General features: G+C 39.8%; 1 protein-coding gene across 1 annotated transcript in view; it reads right to left on the bottom strand.

Annotated features, from left to right (window-relative positions):
- The window catches only part of Npsr1 (neuropeptide S receptor 1), a 188,462-nt gene that overhangs the window by 38,710 nt on the left and 132,284 nt on the right, over nucleotides 1–17,468 (bottom strand). The window contains exon 3 of the mRNA XM_057768633.1: nucleotides 5,142–5,245. Within this exon, the coding sequence (XP_057624616.1) occupies nucleotides 5,142–5,245 (104 nt within the window). The remainder of the gene's footprint in view (nucleotides 1–5,141; nucleotides 5,246–17,468) is intronic.

Here is a 17,468-nt window from a genome sequence, read left to right as displayed (position 1 = left end):
AACAAAGACAGAAGTCCACATAGCCAGGTCTCATCACAAAAACACAAATAACAAAAAAGGCCAAGACAGTATATTTTCCCCAAATACATCATTGCTAGAGAAATTTTCTTCATTGAGAATTACCTAAATGAATTAGTGGATGCAGAAGTCAAAAGAACAACCATAAACCTCATCAAATAATTCAAGGAATTAGAAGAAGACACAAATAATTCAATGAACTTAAAGAGAATAGTAATAAATGCCCGAGGGATTCCCAAGAAAATACAAATATAAAGATGAATGAATTGATGGAGAAAATCTAGGATTTGAAAACTGAATTCAATAAAGAAACAGAAATGTCAAAGAGAACTCAAACAGAAATGAAGATGCAACTGAAAAACTCAGTTACCCAAATGAAGTAGGTGGAACCTGAGTCAGCTATCTCCTGTAACTAGGCAAGGCCTCAACCTATGTTTTGTCCTTTCTTCAGAGTGTTCTGGGCTGGAGTCTAGCAGAATAGTTATCCTAGAGATCAGAAAGACCACCAGCTGATGGGAACAGATGCAGAGACCCCCAGCCAAACATTAGGGAATTCTGCAGAGAAGTGGGCAGGAAAGATCTGAGAAACCAGAGCAATCATGGGCACCATGTGAGCATGGTCCACAGATTCAACTGACCAGGATTCATGGGGACTCACAGAGGTCAGAGAGCCTGTGAGGGTCTCACTTAAATCCTCGGTATATACGTTATGGCTGAATAGCTTGGTGTTCTTATGGAATTCCTAACCGAAGCAGGGGTGGAGGGGAGTTGTCTCTGATCTTTTGTCTACTTGCTTCCTACAGGGTTGCCTTGACTGACCTTAATGTGATGGTACCTGCCTGCTCTTACAGTATCTTGTTATGCCATGCTTGGTTGAAGTCCCTGGGAAGCCTGCGATTTTCAGAGGATAGATAGATGGGGAGGGAGGTCCTGGGGTAGAGAGAGGAGGTGGGGTGGGGAACTAGAGGAGGGAAAGGAGAGAGAGCTGTGTTTGGAATGTTATATATGAGAGAAAAATTTTAAAATGTCACAGAAAATAACTGGGATTAGACAGAGAAAGCTTAAAAGAATTTTTTTTAAAGCTGGCATCTGATGGCTGCTTATTTGACATAAAAGTGACCAGATTTACTGAGGGCACAATTCTGCCTGCCTATAATACTTGTAACAGCAGTTCTGAGTGCTTTACAGGTAAGAGTGCAGTTGCTGTCTCTAAGACGCTTTGGTGATTTACAGGGTCTTTATTTTTAAGTAATGTTTTAAAGACTAAAAAGGAAGAAATAGTGTTGAGTTTTCCCCTTCCTATCCCTAATTTCTTGAATGCTTCAGACCAAAGAAAGGATTAAGTACAGTGAGGAGACTCTAGACGGAAAACCAATGAAGACATGACTACCGAAGCAATAAGACAACTAAAAACACAAACAGCAAAACAAAACAATGTCCGACATCAATAGCTTTCAGTAACATTAATGGCTTCACCTCTTCGATCTTAAAACACCAGCTAGTTGATTGGGTCTAGAAGCAAAATCTGTCTTTATATTGCCTCTAAGAAACTCAACTTGAAAAATAGGTACTACATAAAAATGAAAGGATATAAAAATGTATTCCAAAGAAATGGAATTGGGATGCAGGCAGATGTTATTATTCATATATCTAGCAAAAGAAACTTCAAACTAAAAGTAACCAGAAGAAATACAGATGATCAGTTCATTCTAATCAAGGGGACAGTTACCCAAGACATACAATCCAAACCTAAATATATATACACCACGCTCTGGTGCACCCAATTTCATAAAAATGCAGTATTGGAATTAAAGACACAGATTAACACTAATCCACTAATAGTAGGTGACATTACCATGTATTTTTCAAGTCAAGCAGTGTAACAGATGCAGCTTTTTATCTCCTTGTTGAATATGGATTCATCTATTTTGGGTCTTTGTGATTTTATATGTATTGTAGTTGTGTTTTCTATTTGCATGAGAAATGCGGTTGGAATTCTACTTGGATTACATTGAATCTGTAGATCATTTAAAACAGTTTTACAAAAAACATTTCTTCTGATCTACGGCTGTTAACTATCTTTCCATCTACTTATGTTTTATTTAATTTCTTTTTACTTTAACTTATTTAATTGCAGAGTTATAATTTCCAGTTTGTAGACCTGACAGATACTTATTCAATTATATTCCTCCATGTTTTGGTATACTTTTGTAGTTATTATAAGTACAGTAGTTTTCATAATCTTTTTTGAATAGTTTTATATGTAGATATGCCTCACATGTTGTCTTTTAATTTTATCTTCTGCAAATTTTGACTTTACTTATTAATTCTAACCTTCTAACAGGCTCTTTAGAGGCATTTTTGCTTCTGCGTGCCTAATTTGGAAGCTTTTACTTCTTTCTGTTGGCAGCTGTTTCAGCTGAGTGGAAGCAGCAAGGCTGGCATCCTTGTCTGTTGCTGACCTCAGAGAAGGAACAGTGCACAGTCACCACTGTTGAGTGTGATGTTAGCTGTGGCCCCGACACACACAACATTTCTTGTGTTGAGTTGCTTTCTTCCTACTCCTAATTTCTCAAATGTTTTTTAATCATTAAAAGACTTTTTCAGATGTCTCAGTCAAAGGCAATAGCTTTGGACCACCCCCATTCCTGACAACTGTACAGTCCAAGGTGTGCACTTATTTTCTAAGGTCTTAGGAATATGTCATAGATTTTCAAGGCTCCTATGATGTGTCACTACTTAGCTTATGTTTTAGAATTTGTTTCATTTATTGTTTTTCTCAACAGTTATCTCATAGCTTATATCAATTTCCTGTAATTGTTTTGGACAAATACCCAGAGAGAAAGAAGTTTTACAAAAGAAAAGTTCTGAGTGAGCCTTACAAGTCCGGTCCTCTGAAGGACTGCCAGCTGCTCAGAATAATGGCAGCTCTCTGGGAAAAAGCTTTGCAGGGCTCTATCCATGATCTACTCTCTTGATGGCTGGCAGAATGCTTCCCTGCAAAGGAAAGCTGTTAATGTTCAAGGATACCACAGAAACGGACACTGCAGGATGGGAGTAATGAAGGCTACAATATCACAAAGTTCACTTTTCTCCAGTCAGCTGGGTTTTCTCTTTGGCGCTCTCCAGCTGTTGCAAGCCTTTGGTGAATCTGCACAACCCTACAAGACTTCCTTCCGGCAGCTTGCCAACATTCTCCTCTGCCATCATAGGAGGGAATCATTGGAGTTTTCCTGCCAAGATGTATCTTATATACTATTTTTTTAGTAATTGTTAATAAAGAAAATTGAAGAAATGTTTTTGATATGGGTATTTGGTATTGGTCACAGCTTTAAGTTGGTAAATAGGGAAAACAGCATGAATTACAAATGCACATTTGGAAAGCATGATGGTATATGTGGTGGCCAACCTCCAACAGGTCCCCAGTAGATGTCTTCTCTTGTTTTCAGTCTCTCCAGTGGTTCACTTCTTCCCCATAAAGAATCAGAGTTGACTTGGGTGCCCAAGAGAAAAAATGTGAAGGTCATGGTGTTGAATTACTGAGACAACTACTTGAAGTCCATTGGCACTTCTCTTTTGGTCACCAGGACAAATTGCTCTTGGGAAGTAATTGCTGTATTGTGAGGATATTATTGAACACCCAGCAGAGGCCACACATTAGCCACTGGTTACATAAGTGAATTGTCTGGTCCCAGATAAGCCCTACAAAGGCCCAGTGCCATAAATCATGTCTTGGATCCTAGCCCAAGAAACCTATTTCTGAGTTTTTGACTAATAGACACCATGAAAGGATACATACATATCATATTAGGCAACTAAGTCTGGTTATAATTTGCTCTTCAGCAATCAACTACTGTTATAGTAATAGAATAATCAAAATCAGCTCTCTTCACAAAAGTAGTCTCCACAATAAGGCAGAAGACATTTTTCACTTAAGTATTGCATATTGATGACTGTACCACCGGCATGCCCAAAGAGTTTATACCAAATTCACTCTAACAAAACACCATCTCTCTGCAACGACTCCTTTTAAAGTCATACTCAGAGCACAAAGAATATTAACATCACAGCTATTTGTTTTCCTACAATGAAACAAACGTTACCAAGACTCAAAAGTAATAAAATGAATGAAACCATAATCTTACTTCTGAAGATGTATATAGATATCCTAAAATCCCTAACAAATAGACTCTAAGAGGGCAATGTTTCCCAGATATGCTGTTATTCTTCTATAAATCCGAGACCTGAAGAACTGCACTAGAAATGGAGTAATGGGATTTAATTGTAAGTTTAGAAGCACAGGGTTTCTAATTGAACCCACCGCTTACCGATTGGCTAGACTGGCTGGCACCAGTTAACTTCAGGGGTTGGCTGGTCTCTGTCTCCCCACTGCTGGGGTTACAGACACATGACCTTGCCCAGCTTTTATGGGGATGGTAGGGATACAAACCCAGTTAGTTCCTCATGCATGCCTTGCAAGCCCTTTACCCAGAAAGCCTTCTTCCCAGGCCTATTCATATCATCTTATGCTATACGGTAAATCATATATGCATATTATCCATATATTTAGTTTATATTAAAGCATATCAACAGGCCCTATGGGTATGGATTTAAATGTAGATCGTAGTAAAGCATAAGACATAGTATTAGTTATAAAATATTTGAAGAAGGACAATAATTTAGAGAAGGTATTCAAATGCTAAGAGATATTTGAGAAGGTGAGTTTATGTGGTAATCAGGTGGTTAATATTTATTTTGTAGTCATTTATTAACATTTTCCTAGAAGAAGTGTCCAAGTGATAAAAGAGTAAGCATTGACAGAACTTTGGGGTATTAACTAGCTATAGCATGTCACAAGGGTTACTGCTTACCACTGTTTTCACTCGGTGATGTCTTTATTATTTTAATTGTTGCTTTGCATATGCATTATTTGTAGCAAAAGAAACCCCCATTTTTAGAAATTCTAGAATTTCACCTAGAATTCCTTTTTTTTTTTCACCTAGGAAGGAGGGAGTGACGGGTTGCACATGAACACAGGTTTAGCAGTTACTTCCTTCATGCTATCCCCAGAGCTGATGTCGGCTTCAGTGTAGCTCATCCCACTGGGGAGGCGATTTCCATACCTGCAAATAGCGGACAACTCTGCAAACCAGGTCAGGGGCCATGAAGTCTCCAGTAAATCGCCAAATAATGTCTGTCAGGATGTTGATCAGTCCTGTGAAGGAGTCTAACAAAAAAACACAAGTTTTAATCTCTCCAAAATTTGTGGATACACGGCAGCGAAAACAAACTCCTGGGTTGCTTTTGTTTTCTCTTAGCTTAGCAGATGGTGACAGAGGGAAAGTAAAGCAGGAGCTGTCTTTAAATATCAGAGTTTGTTTGCGCCTAGAAAGGATTTCAGCTGTGACTGAGGAGGAATCCATAGTCCCAGGAGAGGGCCTTCCATACTAACGCTGTGAGAGGGCTCACGGGCAGACAAAGCTGAAGACGGCAAATGTGTGCAAAATTCATCTCTGTCTTGCACAGAGTGGGCCATAATCTCATTGTCTGTCGAACATGCATGAAGACAGACTACTGCAAGTTTTGAATCTTCGTTTATCTCATAGAATACTTTCTTTTTAATTTAACCTTCATTTTTTTGTTTTTAGATCTCATACATGAATGCTGTATTTACATAACTTCTTCCTGCTCCCATTTCCAATTCCCCTCGTGTTCCCTACCTGGCAAATTCATGCTCTCTTCTTAATTCTTATGTTTTACGAGCACACACACACACACACACATACACACACACCCTACTGAATGCATTCAGTGTTGTTTGTATATGTATAGACTTGATAACTTATCAGGGGCCTGATTCTCTAGGAAACACTAGCTTTTCTCTCTCAGAAGCCATTTACTGCTATCGTGTTGTAGAATTAATTTGCCTTTCTAGTAAGAAACCATTCTACACACTTAGAGATTAGTTAAGAAAATCTCTTTAATAATATAACTTGCATCCAGTTCTGGCTGTTGCTCATAGGAGTTGTCCTGGACCAGAGAGTTCTACTAGCTTATATAGGTTTAGGCTCCTGCTTTCAACACACTTCATCCTTAAGTCTCTTTCAGGTCCAGCTTACTCTGTTTCTACAGTCTAAACTGAGACTGCATGTCTGCTCACTTGAGTAGATGGGAGATTTATAGAGTGAATATATTTCCATAATTCTGTAAGTGCACCAGAATCACTCTTTTCAAATGGTTGTTGCCCAGGTTCATCTTGCTCACCTGACAGAATTATATTTTGTCTGATAGGAAGAGAGGGAACTTAATGGGAGACAAGGACTTAACTGGTGGCTGTGACCCTGAGCTGCCCCCTTGCATTGATGGTAGAGGCATATTCTTTGGTCTAAGGATGGACCTAATGGCTAGTAGTAAGTCAAGGTTGTCTCCTAGAAGTCAATCTTGGTGAATAAACATTAGCAGAGACTTCCTTTGCAACACCACACTTCAATTATTGTATACACTATTCTTTCTTACAGTGTCTAACAAGCTTGGCTAGTACACTATTATCTGCCATGGCCACTGGAGGTGACATTCCTGTAGCTAAGCTCTTCGTGTCATTTCATATTTCATAATCAAGTGGACTGGTTTGAAAGAAAACGATCCGAAAAGGAGTGGCACTGATAGGAGGTGTGGCCTTGTTGAAGCAAGTGTGTCACTGTGGGGGTGGGCCTTCAGGTCTCCTGCTCAAACTTCCCTCAGTGTTACTTTAGTTGACTTCCTGTTGCTTCTGAGTCAAGATGATATAAGACTCTCTCAGTTGCAGTACCACATTTGCCTGCATGCTGCCATGCTTCCTGCCATGCTCCCCAAGATAATGATAATGGACTGAACCTCTAAAACATAAGTGAGCCCCCTCAATCAAATGTTTTCACTTAGTAGTGTTGCTTTGGTTATGATATCTCTTCATAGGAATAAGAACCCCAACTAGGACAGTGGGTTTATGAGTAAATCCTTTATAGCATCATAGGTTTATGAGTTTATGTTATAAATCCTTTATAACATCAATTTTACTTCTTGGAGACCTCCTGCATCAACAGTTCTTCATCTATGGGTGATGAAATACTTGAAATATTGAGACTTAAACCCAAGTCCTCACAAATGCTAGGAATGTGCTTTAACACTGAGCTATATGCCAGACACTAGTTTACTTTTTACTAAAATATATTAGTTGTTTAAAATAATGGGTCTCATCATTTCACTTTCAAACTTGCATATTTTATACTGTAATAATATCCATACCTGTTTTTATGCCAATATCAATATGTTTTGATTACTGTAGCTCTGTAATAGAGTTTGATGTCAAGGATGGTAATACCTCTAGCCAATGGAATCAAATTGAAGACCTGGATATTAATCCACATGCCTATGAACACCCGATTTTTGACAAAGAAGCTAAAACAGTGAAAAAAAGAAAGCATCTTCAGCGAATGGTGCTGGCATAACTGGATGTCAACCTGTAGAAGAATGAAATTAGATACATATCTATCGCCATGCACAAAACTCAAGTCCAAATGGATTAAAGACCTCAATATAAATCTGACCACACTGAACCTGATAGAAGAGAAAGTGGGAAGTAGCCTTCAGTGCATGGGCACAAAAGACCACTTCATAAATATAACCCCAATAGCAAGACAATAAGAACAACAATAAATAAATGGGACCTCCTGAAACTGAGAAGCTTCTGTAAAGCAAGGACACAGTCAATAAGACAAAAAGGCAGCCTACTGAATGGGAAAAGATCTTCACCAACCCCACATCAAAGAACTGATCTCCAAAATATATAAAGAACTCAAGAAATCAGACATTAAGATTCTAAATAACCCAATTAAAAAAAATGGTGTATTGTACTGAACAGTGATTTCTCAACAGAAGAATTTCAAATGGCCAAAAGATACTTAAGGACATGTTCAACTTCCTTAGCTATCAGGGAAATGCCCATCAAAACAATTCTGAGATGCCTGTCAGAATGGCTAAGATCAAAAACACTAATGATAGCTTATGCTGGAGAGGATGTAGAATAAGGGGAACACTCATCCATTGCTGGTGGGAATGCAAACTTGTACAACCACTTTGGAAATCAGTATGGCAGTTTCTCAGAAAATTGGGAATCAACCTACCTCAGGATTCAGCAATACCAATCCTGGGCATATATCCAAAAGATGCTCAATCATACTACAAAAGCATTTGTTCAACTATATTCATAGCCGCATTATTTATAATAGCCAGAATCTGGAAACAACCTAGATGCCCCCTCAACTGAAGACTGGATGAAGAAAGTGTGGCACATTTACACATTAGAATACTATTCAGCGGTAAAAAAAAAATGGACAACTTGAATTTTGTATGCAAATGGATGGAATTAGAAAACACTATCCTGAGTGAGGTAACCCAGACCCCCCAAAAATGGATATGGTATGTACTCACTTATAAGTAGATACTAGCCATAAACAAAGAACATTGAGCCTATAGTTCATGATTCTAGAAAAGCTAAGAAATAAGGTAAACTCAAAGAAAAACATATATAGACCTACCTGGAAATTGGAAACAGACAAAATTGCCTGACAAAATTGGGATCATGGAGGCAGGGGGTAGAAGGAAGGGAAGAAGGGGAGGGTTGAGGAGAACTTAAGGAAATGGGATAGTTGAGATGGAGGAAGGACAGATATGAGAGCAAGGAAAGAGATATCTTGATTGAAGGAGCCATTATGGAGTTAGAAAAAAAACCTGGCTCTAGAAAAATTCCCAGGGATCCACAAGGATGACCCCAGTTAAGACCCTAAGTAATAGGGAGATGGTGCCTGAACTGGCCTTGCCCTGTAGTCAGACTGATGATTATCTTAAATATCATCATAGAACCTTTGTCTAACAACAGATGGAAACAGAGGCAGAGACCCTTGAAGCACTGGACTGACCTCCGAAGGTCCAGTTGAAGAGTAGAAGGAGTGAGAGTATGAGCAAAGAAATCAAGACCATGAGGGGTTCAGACACTTTGCCTGAACTAATGGGATCACCAACTCCAACTTGACTGGGAGTGAATGAGCATGGGATCAAACTAGTCCCTCTGAATGTGGTTGACAGTTGGGGCAGATGGAGGGGCCACTGAAAGTGGCACTGGGATTTGTCTCTACTGCATGTTCTGGCCTTTTGGCATCCTATTCTCTTTGAATGTATACTTTTCTCAGCCTAGAAGTAGTAAGGAGGGCCTTGAACTCCCAGGAGGGCTGGGAGTCTTGCCTTCTCTTAGGATTGGAGGGCAGTGGGGTGGGAGGGTGGTGGAGGGAGTGGGAGGAGGGGAGGGAGTGGGAATTGAATTGGTATTTTTTTTAAGTAATAAAATATAGTAATAAAAAATCCATACCTGTTTTCATCTCTTGTCACATCTCTCTGTGAAATTTATTCACATTCTAAAATTTCTCATTTAACTCATCATTACATTTTTATGCCCCCTTCAAATACAGACTCAACACATGAGAGAAAATATAGTATTTGTCTTTCTGTGTCTGGATTATTTTAATTAACAGGACTATTTCTGGATACATATATATTCCCGTAAGTGATATTTTTATGAATAAACTTATATTGGTAAATATAATGCATATATGCACCATACTGAGAAATCCATTTCTCCATTGATAAACACCTAGGCTATTTCCATAAGTGGGCTTTGTGCACAGAATCACAATAATGTCCACATATTTCTTTTATATGCTGACTTTGATTCCTTTATTAAATACTCAGGACTGACAAAGGGGGTTATATTATGGCTTGTTTTAGTGTTCTAGGTTCATTTCTGTTGTGATAAAATATCTTAAAAAAGAATAACTTAGTGGAGGAAGGATTAATTTGCCTTCAATTCCAGGTTCAATTATCTTTGAGGGGCAATCAAGGCAGAAATTCATGCAGCAAGTCTATTCATGTCCACAGTCAGGGGAAGAGAGGGTAAACACAGGCCTGCTTTCTGCAGCTTCTGCTCAGCTGGCTTTCTCCACTCTTATGCAGAGCCTAGCCCATAAAAAGGATCCACCTACATTTAGGATGAGCCGTCTTCCCACCCTACTTAACAATCCCCTACAGTTCTCCATAGGTGTGCTTACAGGCCCACCTGATCTGACAATTCCTCATCCTAGACTCTCTTGCTAGGTGGTTCTAGGCTATGGCAAGTTGACTTGTAAAGCTAATTATCACATTTAGTTTTTGTGGAACCCCCACCTCCACTCTGATTTCCATAGTAGTGGAACTAATTTATATTCCTACCAGACATGTATAAGAGCCCCTTCCCCCCTCCTCCCACTCTTGGTTTCTTGAGATATGTTTTCTCTGTGTCACCTTGGCTGTCCTGGAACTTGCTTTGTAGACCAGTCTGACCTATGACCAAGAACTCGCAGAGATTTACTTGTTTTGCCTCATGAGTGCTAGGATTAAAGGAGTGCACATCCCTGTCACCACTAACAGGGTCCCTTATCCTTGAATCTTGGAAATATTTATTGTTTTTTCCTTCCTTCCTTCCTTCCTTCCTTCCTTCCTTCCTTCCTTCCTTCTTTCTTCTTTCCTTCTTGTCTCTCTTCCTTCCTTTCTTTTTTCTAATATTGTTATTTGTGTATTTCATACATGTGTATAATGTACTTTAACCCCCATTCCTCCCTCCCCCCACTTTCTTTTCTCTTCCATCCATTCCAGTTTCAGGACTTTTGGTTTTATTCTGTGACCCATTTAACCAGGATTATCTATCTGTGTGACAATTGGATTGAAACCATCTATTGGAGTTGGTCTGGGACTTCAGTGGGTATACAATAGAGGTAATGTGTTGTGGGGAGCTGCGGGATGTGTTCCTGCCACCCCAGCTCCTGGTCGCCTGGCTAGCTATGCCCCAAAATAACAACACACAAACTTTATTTTTTTAAACACTGCTTGGCCCATTATATCTAGCCTCTTCTTGGCTAATTCTCACGTATTAATTTAGCCCATTTCTAATAATCTGTGTAGCACCCCAAGGTGTGCTTACCGGGAAGATTCTAGCCTACATCCATCCTGGGTCAGAGCTTCACCGCGTCTGACCCAGAGAGCAGAGCTAAGGCATATGAGCTCACTTCCTCCTCCTCCCAGCATTCTGTTCTGTTTACTCCACCCACCTAAAGGCTGGCCAGTCAAATGGGCCAAGGCAGTTTCTTTATTAGCCAATGACCTTCCTCCATCATTTCCCCTTTTTCTGTTTAAACAAAAAGGAAAGGCATTCACTTTAACATAGCAAAATTACATATAACAAAACAGTTATCAAGCAAGAATTACAGTTACAATATTTATATCTACTTTATCTTTTACCATAACAAAGGAAAACTATAACTATAACTAACCGTTCTTCAATTCCATCAAAGACTCCAGAAGGATATAATATTACCTAATCAAACAAGAAGTAAGCAACTTACAAAACTCTAGAAATCACAGAGACATCTTGCTGCCTGGACAGTCACCCAAAGTTCCTCTGTACCGTTGGGGCATCCATCTTAGGCCTACAGGTCCATAGTATCCAGAGACATTTCCATGAAGCAGGAAATTTCAAAGGCAGTTCAGTCACTATCTGCTGTGTCCTGCAGAATGTCTTGCAGACTCCTTCATGAATCAGGAACCCTGAAAGATTATCTCACCTTTAGGCAAGTTCAGTAGTCCTCTCTCTGTGGGTTCTCTGTGTCCAGTTTATACAATAGTCCAGGCAAGAGCAGTTTCTTGCCCAAATGGCTATCAAACTCCATAAAGTGCCTCTTCGATGCCCATCTTCTTAAAGTAGATTGGTGCTGCCAGGAGCAGATGTGTCTCATTGTCATGAAAAACCCTAAGTTATTAAAACTTTAAATATCATATTCTGTAGTCTTCAAAAGATATGAAGAATGCCTATCTAAAATATATCTATGTACATCTAGAAAATCTAACTAACATGACTACAAACTTGATTATTATTGATTATCCATTAACAACCTATATACATTACATTTTTACATAAACTACACAATCACAATACCTTAATCAATATCAGAAATACATATACATATAACAATATTGACCTTAAATTTAAATTACTAAAGCAAAATCCATATCAATGCAAATTATTCATACCTATATCATATCTCCCTTTAAATGTAAAAGAACATTTATAAACAATATTTGGGAATATGGACGTAGTTATTTCTCTCCAAACTGCTTCCTGCTGAATGGGGAAGCTGTTAATCAGATATTTCAGGGTATAACCTGTGTGCTAGGTTCATCTCAGTCGTCAATTGAGTGAAGTAATTTTTTGAAAGTGTTCACAGCAACCTTGCAGGAGGGTGTGGTCTATCATACCATATTGGGATGGAAGCAATCCACAGGGTGTCACCGTCTGGGAAAACAAAGGAACAATCTCTTTTCCAAAGTATCATATCCTTAGATCCAAATTCTGAAGTCAAGGTATTTTCAAAATATCTATTTTGGATTAGTTCAGTAGCATTTATAAACAAATATCTTTTAGCAGCTGTTGCTCCTTCCTCAGCATTCAAACAATTCAAACAGAGCATAATAGCATATATAGTATCAAAATTCTCTGTGTATTTTCCATCTTTGTGCGCTTTATTTTAACCTCTATTTTGTTTATTTTTACTTTTATTTTTTGCTTTTTGAGACAGGTTCTCTGTATCTTTGACCTGGAATAACTCTGTATACCAGGCTGTCCTTGACCTCTCAGAGATCCACCTGTCTTTGCCTCCCAGGCATTGGGATTAAAGGTGTATGCTACTACACCTTGAACTCACAGAGATCTGTTTGTCTCTGCCTTTTAGGCACTGGGATTAAAGGCGTGTGCTACCCCACCTTGAAGTCACAGAGGTCAATCTCTCTCTGCCTCCCAAGTGTTGGGATTAAAGGTGTGTACTACCACACCCAACTACTCTCTTTCTTCGTTTTTTTTTTTTTTACTTTTAAGTACTTTAACTTTTAGCTTGCATATATTTTTAACACACTGTAAATCATTTAAAGGTTTTCTTTGTCTTTGAATCTCTCTCTACTGTATATCTCTCTTTTTCCGACCACACGAGCCTTTAAATTACTGAGCAATGTGGGTAGGACTACAGCCGTGGCTTTGCCAGCTAAATCCAGTCCATTCCTTAGCTTTCTAGCCTCATGGCGGAGGTACTGGCTGTAGCCATTTTTATTGCCACAACTCTATGGTGTTTCAAAGTCCCTGCCAGCAATCAAGCTTCAGCAGCTTGTGCTTGCAAACCACACGAACCATCTGCGTGAAAGAGTCAGAGTTTCCCCTGGCAGGATAGCCCAGAAAGCCAGCATTTTAAAACAGCACAACTTTTTTCCTGCTACGGCTGAGTCAGTTACCTGGTGGCTGGCTGCATCGGGTCTGGCCTGGGGAGCAGCTGCCATGGCATCTAAACTCACTTCCTCTTCCTCCCAGCATTCTGTTCTGTTTACTCCACCCACCTATGTTCTAACCTATGAGGGCCAAGCAGTTTCTTTATTAATTAACCAATGACCTTCCTCCATCAGTAATGACTTCCTCTCTCCTTGTATTTAACAGTGGTAAATAGTTCAGCAGTGAGGAGTAGGGACTTGAGCTCCTCCTCCATCCCTGCCTGACTACTGGTCAGCTCATTCTTCTTACCACACAGTAACATGTCTTACAAGACATCCATGTTTGCTGTGAAATTATCATTGGAGTGGCTTGTCTTGCCCAGAAGCTGCTACTTTCCAGTCCTTCTCCTTCTTTTCTAGTTTTACACTCTTTTCAGCCCCTCCTCTGTAGTCTTCCATGAGCTTTAGAGAGGATGATATAAATGTCTGTTTATATACTTATTCAGCACTTATCCTTAGCTCTGTGCAGTCATGAATGTTTGTGTTTACCACTGTTCACTGGAAAGAGAGGATTTTCTCATTAAGGCTAACAGTAAGGCTCATCTATGGGCACAAACATAATTATTCAGCTTGACATTGTGTCATTCTAGCTAAACAGCATTATTCAGTTCCTCCCAGAGCCCATTGTCTCCCCTATGATAGGTTATTGACCAGGTTTCCAGTACCTCAAATACAACCAGAGAGCAATTTGTTATTCCTGTAACAGTAGGGCCACTACTGTACAATTGGGCACATCTTACAGGACAGATCGGGTCTCAGACCTCATAGGAATAACACTGAGTAATGCAATTGATAGCATTTCTATGCCCAGAGACCTGGATAGCACTTTCTGAGACTTCTGGGAAGGAGGACAATCATGGCTCAGTTTCAGCTTGTCTTCTCTGTATCACACAGTATGTGTTGTCTTCAGCAACAAGTCTTGTCATCTACCTCTTGTGGGGAACCAAAAATAAATGCCAGGAAATGAAGAAATGGCTCAGATTTTAGGTGACTTGCTTCTCTTGAAGAGGACCCAGGCTTGGTTCCAAGCACCCATAGGTAGGCTGGCTCATAGCTGTCTGTAATCCAGTTCAAGAGGATAGGGGATCCTCCTCTGAACTCTTGTGGGCACCAGGCATATATATTGTACACATACTTGCAGACAAAATACTTAAACACACAAATAAATAATTTTTAAAGTAAAGGCAAGAGCTTTGTATTGTTTTGGGGGCCTCCGGGGCTTCCCTGACCAAAAACTCAGAAGGAGGCACCCCACCTCTGTAACTGAGACTTTTACTCAGGAACTCATGGTTTCTGGGAAAAGCTTTGCCAAGATACAGCATTCATTCTTCATGCTTTTTTTTCTTGCTTCCCATTTTATTCTTGCTTCCCATTTATTATTATTATTTTACTATTTTCTTTGTTTTTTTGATGATAGACTTTCTGATGGGGAAGATGGAATCTTAAAGTACTTTTCACTTTTTTAAAACGATTTCTTGAGAGCAAGTAATCACCCTGTGTCTAGCCTTCCAGGGGCAGTGCATACATTCTTTGACCCTGAGGTGGTCAGCATCACTCACCCACCACCCACTGGGCCTTTCAGATTTCTAAAGTGTGTGACAACCCATACATCATGGTAAGTGACTAGAGACCTGGCCTGATAACACACAGGGCACATGATCGGGCTCATGAACACAGAACTCAGTTCGAATCATGTACCTCACAGCTGAGAAGTTGCTGTTCTCGAAGAGTCCTGGAAAGGATGTCTGAAGCCACCTATTTTAACAAGAGTGCCCTGAGAGGCCAGGATGCTACCCTTTGGAGTGCATCACATGTGATTCGAGTCCTCTTTCTGGCATTGTGTCTCTTACAGGAAACTCACAAAGGTCTTAGAATGAAGAGGTAGAGGAGGAAGGCCTCAGTAGCCTCACTCCCAGTAATGCAACTGGGACCTTCCAAGTCTTATGCCTGTCTCTTTGTCTGCCATATTGTTACTCTATAGGCAACAACAATAAAAAGTATCAAAGACAAGTACTCAGAAACTACTAGAGATTTGTTACAGTCTCGGAGAAAATAAACCCTGTGGCAATTCAGAACTATAAGAGACATTGTTTATTCCTTCCTTCTCTATTTCCATTTTTTTCCTTTCTTTCCTTCCTTCTTTTCTCCCTTCCCTTCCTCTCTCTCTTCCCTCTCCCCCCTCCCTCATCCTTCCCTCTTCCATCCCTCTATCCCTCCCTTCTTTCTTTCCTTCGTGTGTGTGTGTGTATGTGGTATGTGAATATGTGGTGAAGTGTACATGTATGCAGATGCATGTGACCACAGAAGCCAGACAAGGCTACCAAGTGTCCTCCTTAACCACCCTCCACTTTATTTCCTTGAGAAAGTTTTCTAACTGAATGAACTAACTGTGCCATTTTTTTCTCAGCTAGAGTAGCTAGCCAGCCTGCCCCAAGAATCCTCCTGTCTCCATTCCTCACAGCGGGATTGCATAACCCTATCTCAAGTTCACATGGATTCCAGTGGTGTCAATTCAGGTCCTCATGCATGTTCAGCATGTGGTTTTGCCCATTGAACCATATCCCCATGAGACACCTCTATGAGATCAGTTGTTACTGATCAGGGCAGGCTTATGAAGAGCCTGAGAACTGTGGGCTGTGACCAACGTAACAGGACTGAAAAGGAGCTTCTTCTGGGAAGAATGGGAGGACTGAATGAGTTGAATTGATGGTGAACTTCTTTGGATATTCTCTGTTGGTTTACTTTTTCCCTAATTGAAAAATAATAGGAACAATACTGGTGATTCTGTGATCTAAGTGGCTATATGAACAATTATAGTGCATTCTGGTAAAATGTGTTTCTCCCCTGGAGATTAATCTTAAATAAACCTATTTCTGGTAGTGCAGTAGCCATGGGGCAGTACTATAGCATTTGCTAGTTGCTATTAAGCTAATGAAGCTAGCTCTGATCAGTAAGAGCTATTTAGTTACCTTAGTAATTGAGTATACCGCAAATAAAAAGCTCCTAAGAGATAATGAGTAGGACCTTGGGAACAAAGAGTAGACCTTTAAAGGCCTAATAGTGTGCATGGATTGCTCTGTTTCCTATGATTCATTACATAAAAGATATTAGAAACAGCGACATGCAGGAAACCGCAGCAGAGTGCGCCTGGCATTTTTGCTTCTTTAAGGGCATCTTGTAAGTGTGAATGTGGCTTCTAAAGTGAAGCGAAGCTATGGGTAAAGGAGGGGGAAGTAAAGGGTGATGCACAGTCTGGTCAAACCCAAAGGATAGGAAAGGTCAGGTAGGCAGAAAGGTCGTGAGCAGTGGTGGCTCTGAGTGAGGAAGGATTGACAAAGGGGTGGAAGTGAGGGATGACATGAGGTCTCTGTATTGTGACATCAGTTGTGGGGTCTGAAGCTGAGAACAGTAGTTAGAAAGTGGCAAGAGTGATGCCATCTCTCTTTAAACAGAGGAGATATTCAACACTGTACCTGGAATTGTGCTATAGACAGATTTATTTCCATATTGGGGGAAGGATCAGTTTTATAGATCAGCTATGGGAATTAACACTGGACTAGTTGGAGAACTATGTGGGAATCTGAGAATCAGATCATTGGTCTCACGTTTGTAAGCACAAGCAGGAATGTGGAGAAGGGTGTATGGTCGGATAAACTTTATGTGCTGAAATGAGGATTTAATACATGATCATTAAAGTTTTTAACATTCCTTCCATGGGTATCACTGGTAGATGGTAGTGCCTTCAGTTAATGAGAATACCAGAATAAACTTATTAAGATGGAACATTAATGAGTTTGGGCTTTCCTAGGGCATTAGACAATTACATGCAATGCTATAATTGATGCAGTAGTATTAAGATCTACCACTTTTTTTCGTATTTTTGTGCCTTTCCTCTCTTCTATTTCTCCCTGTGATGACTGACCTTTTCATTTCATTTTACTATCTGCTATTATCTTATCAACTCTATGTTGTCTGATATTAACTGAAGATTTATATTGTATAGCTTTAATTTTTCATGG

The sequence above is a fragment of the Chionomys nivalis genome, chromosome 4 (assembly GCF_950005125.1).
Source record: "Chionomys nivalis chromosome 4, mChiNiv1.1, whole genome shotgun sequence".
NCBI classification, from domain to species: Eukaryota; Metazoa; Chordata; class Mammalia; order Rodentia; family Cricetidae; genus Chionomys; species Chionomys nivalis.
Note: the sequence above shows the minus strand (reverse complement) of the source record. Positions and strands in the feature narration are given on the sequence as shown.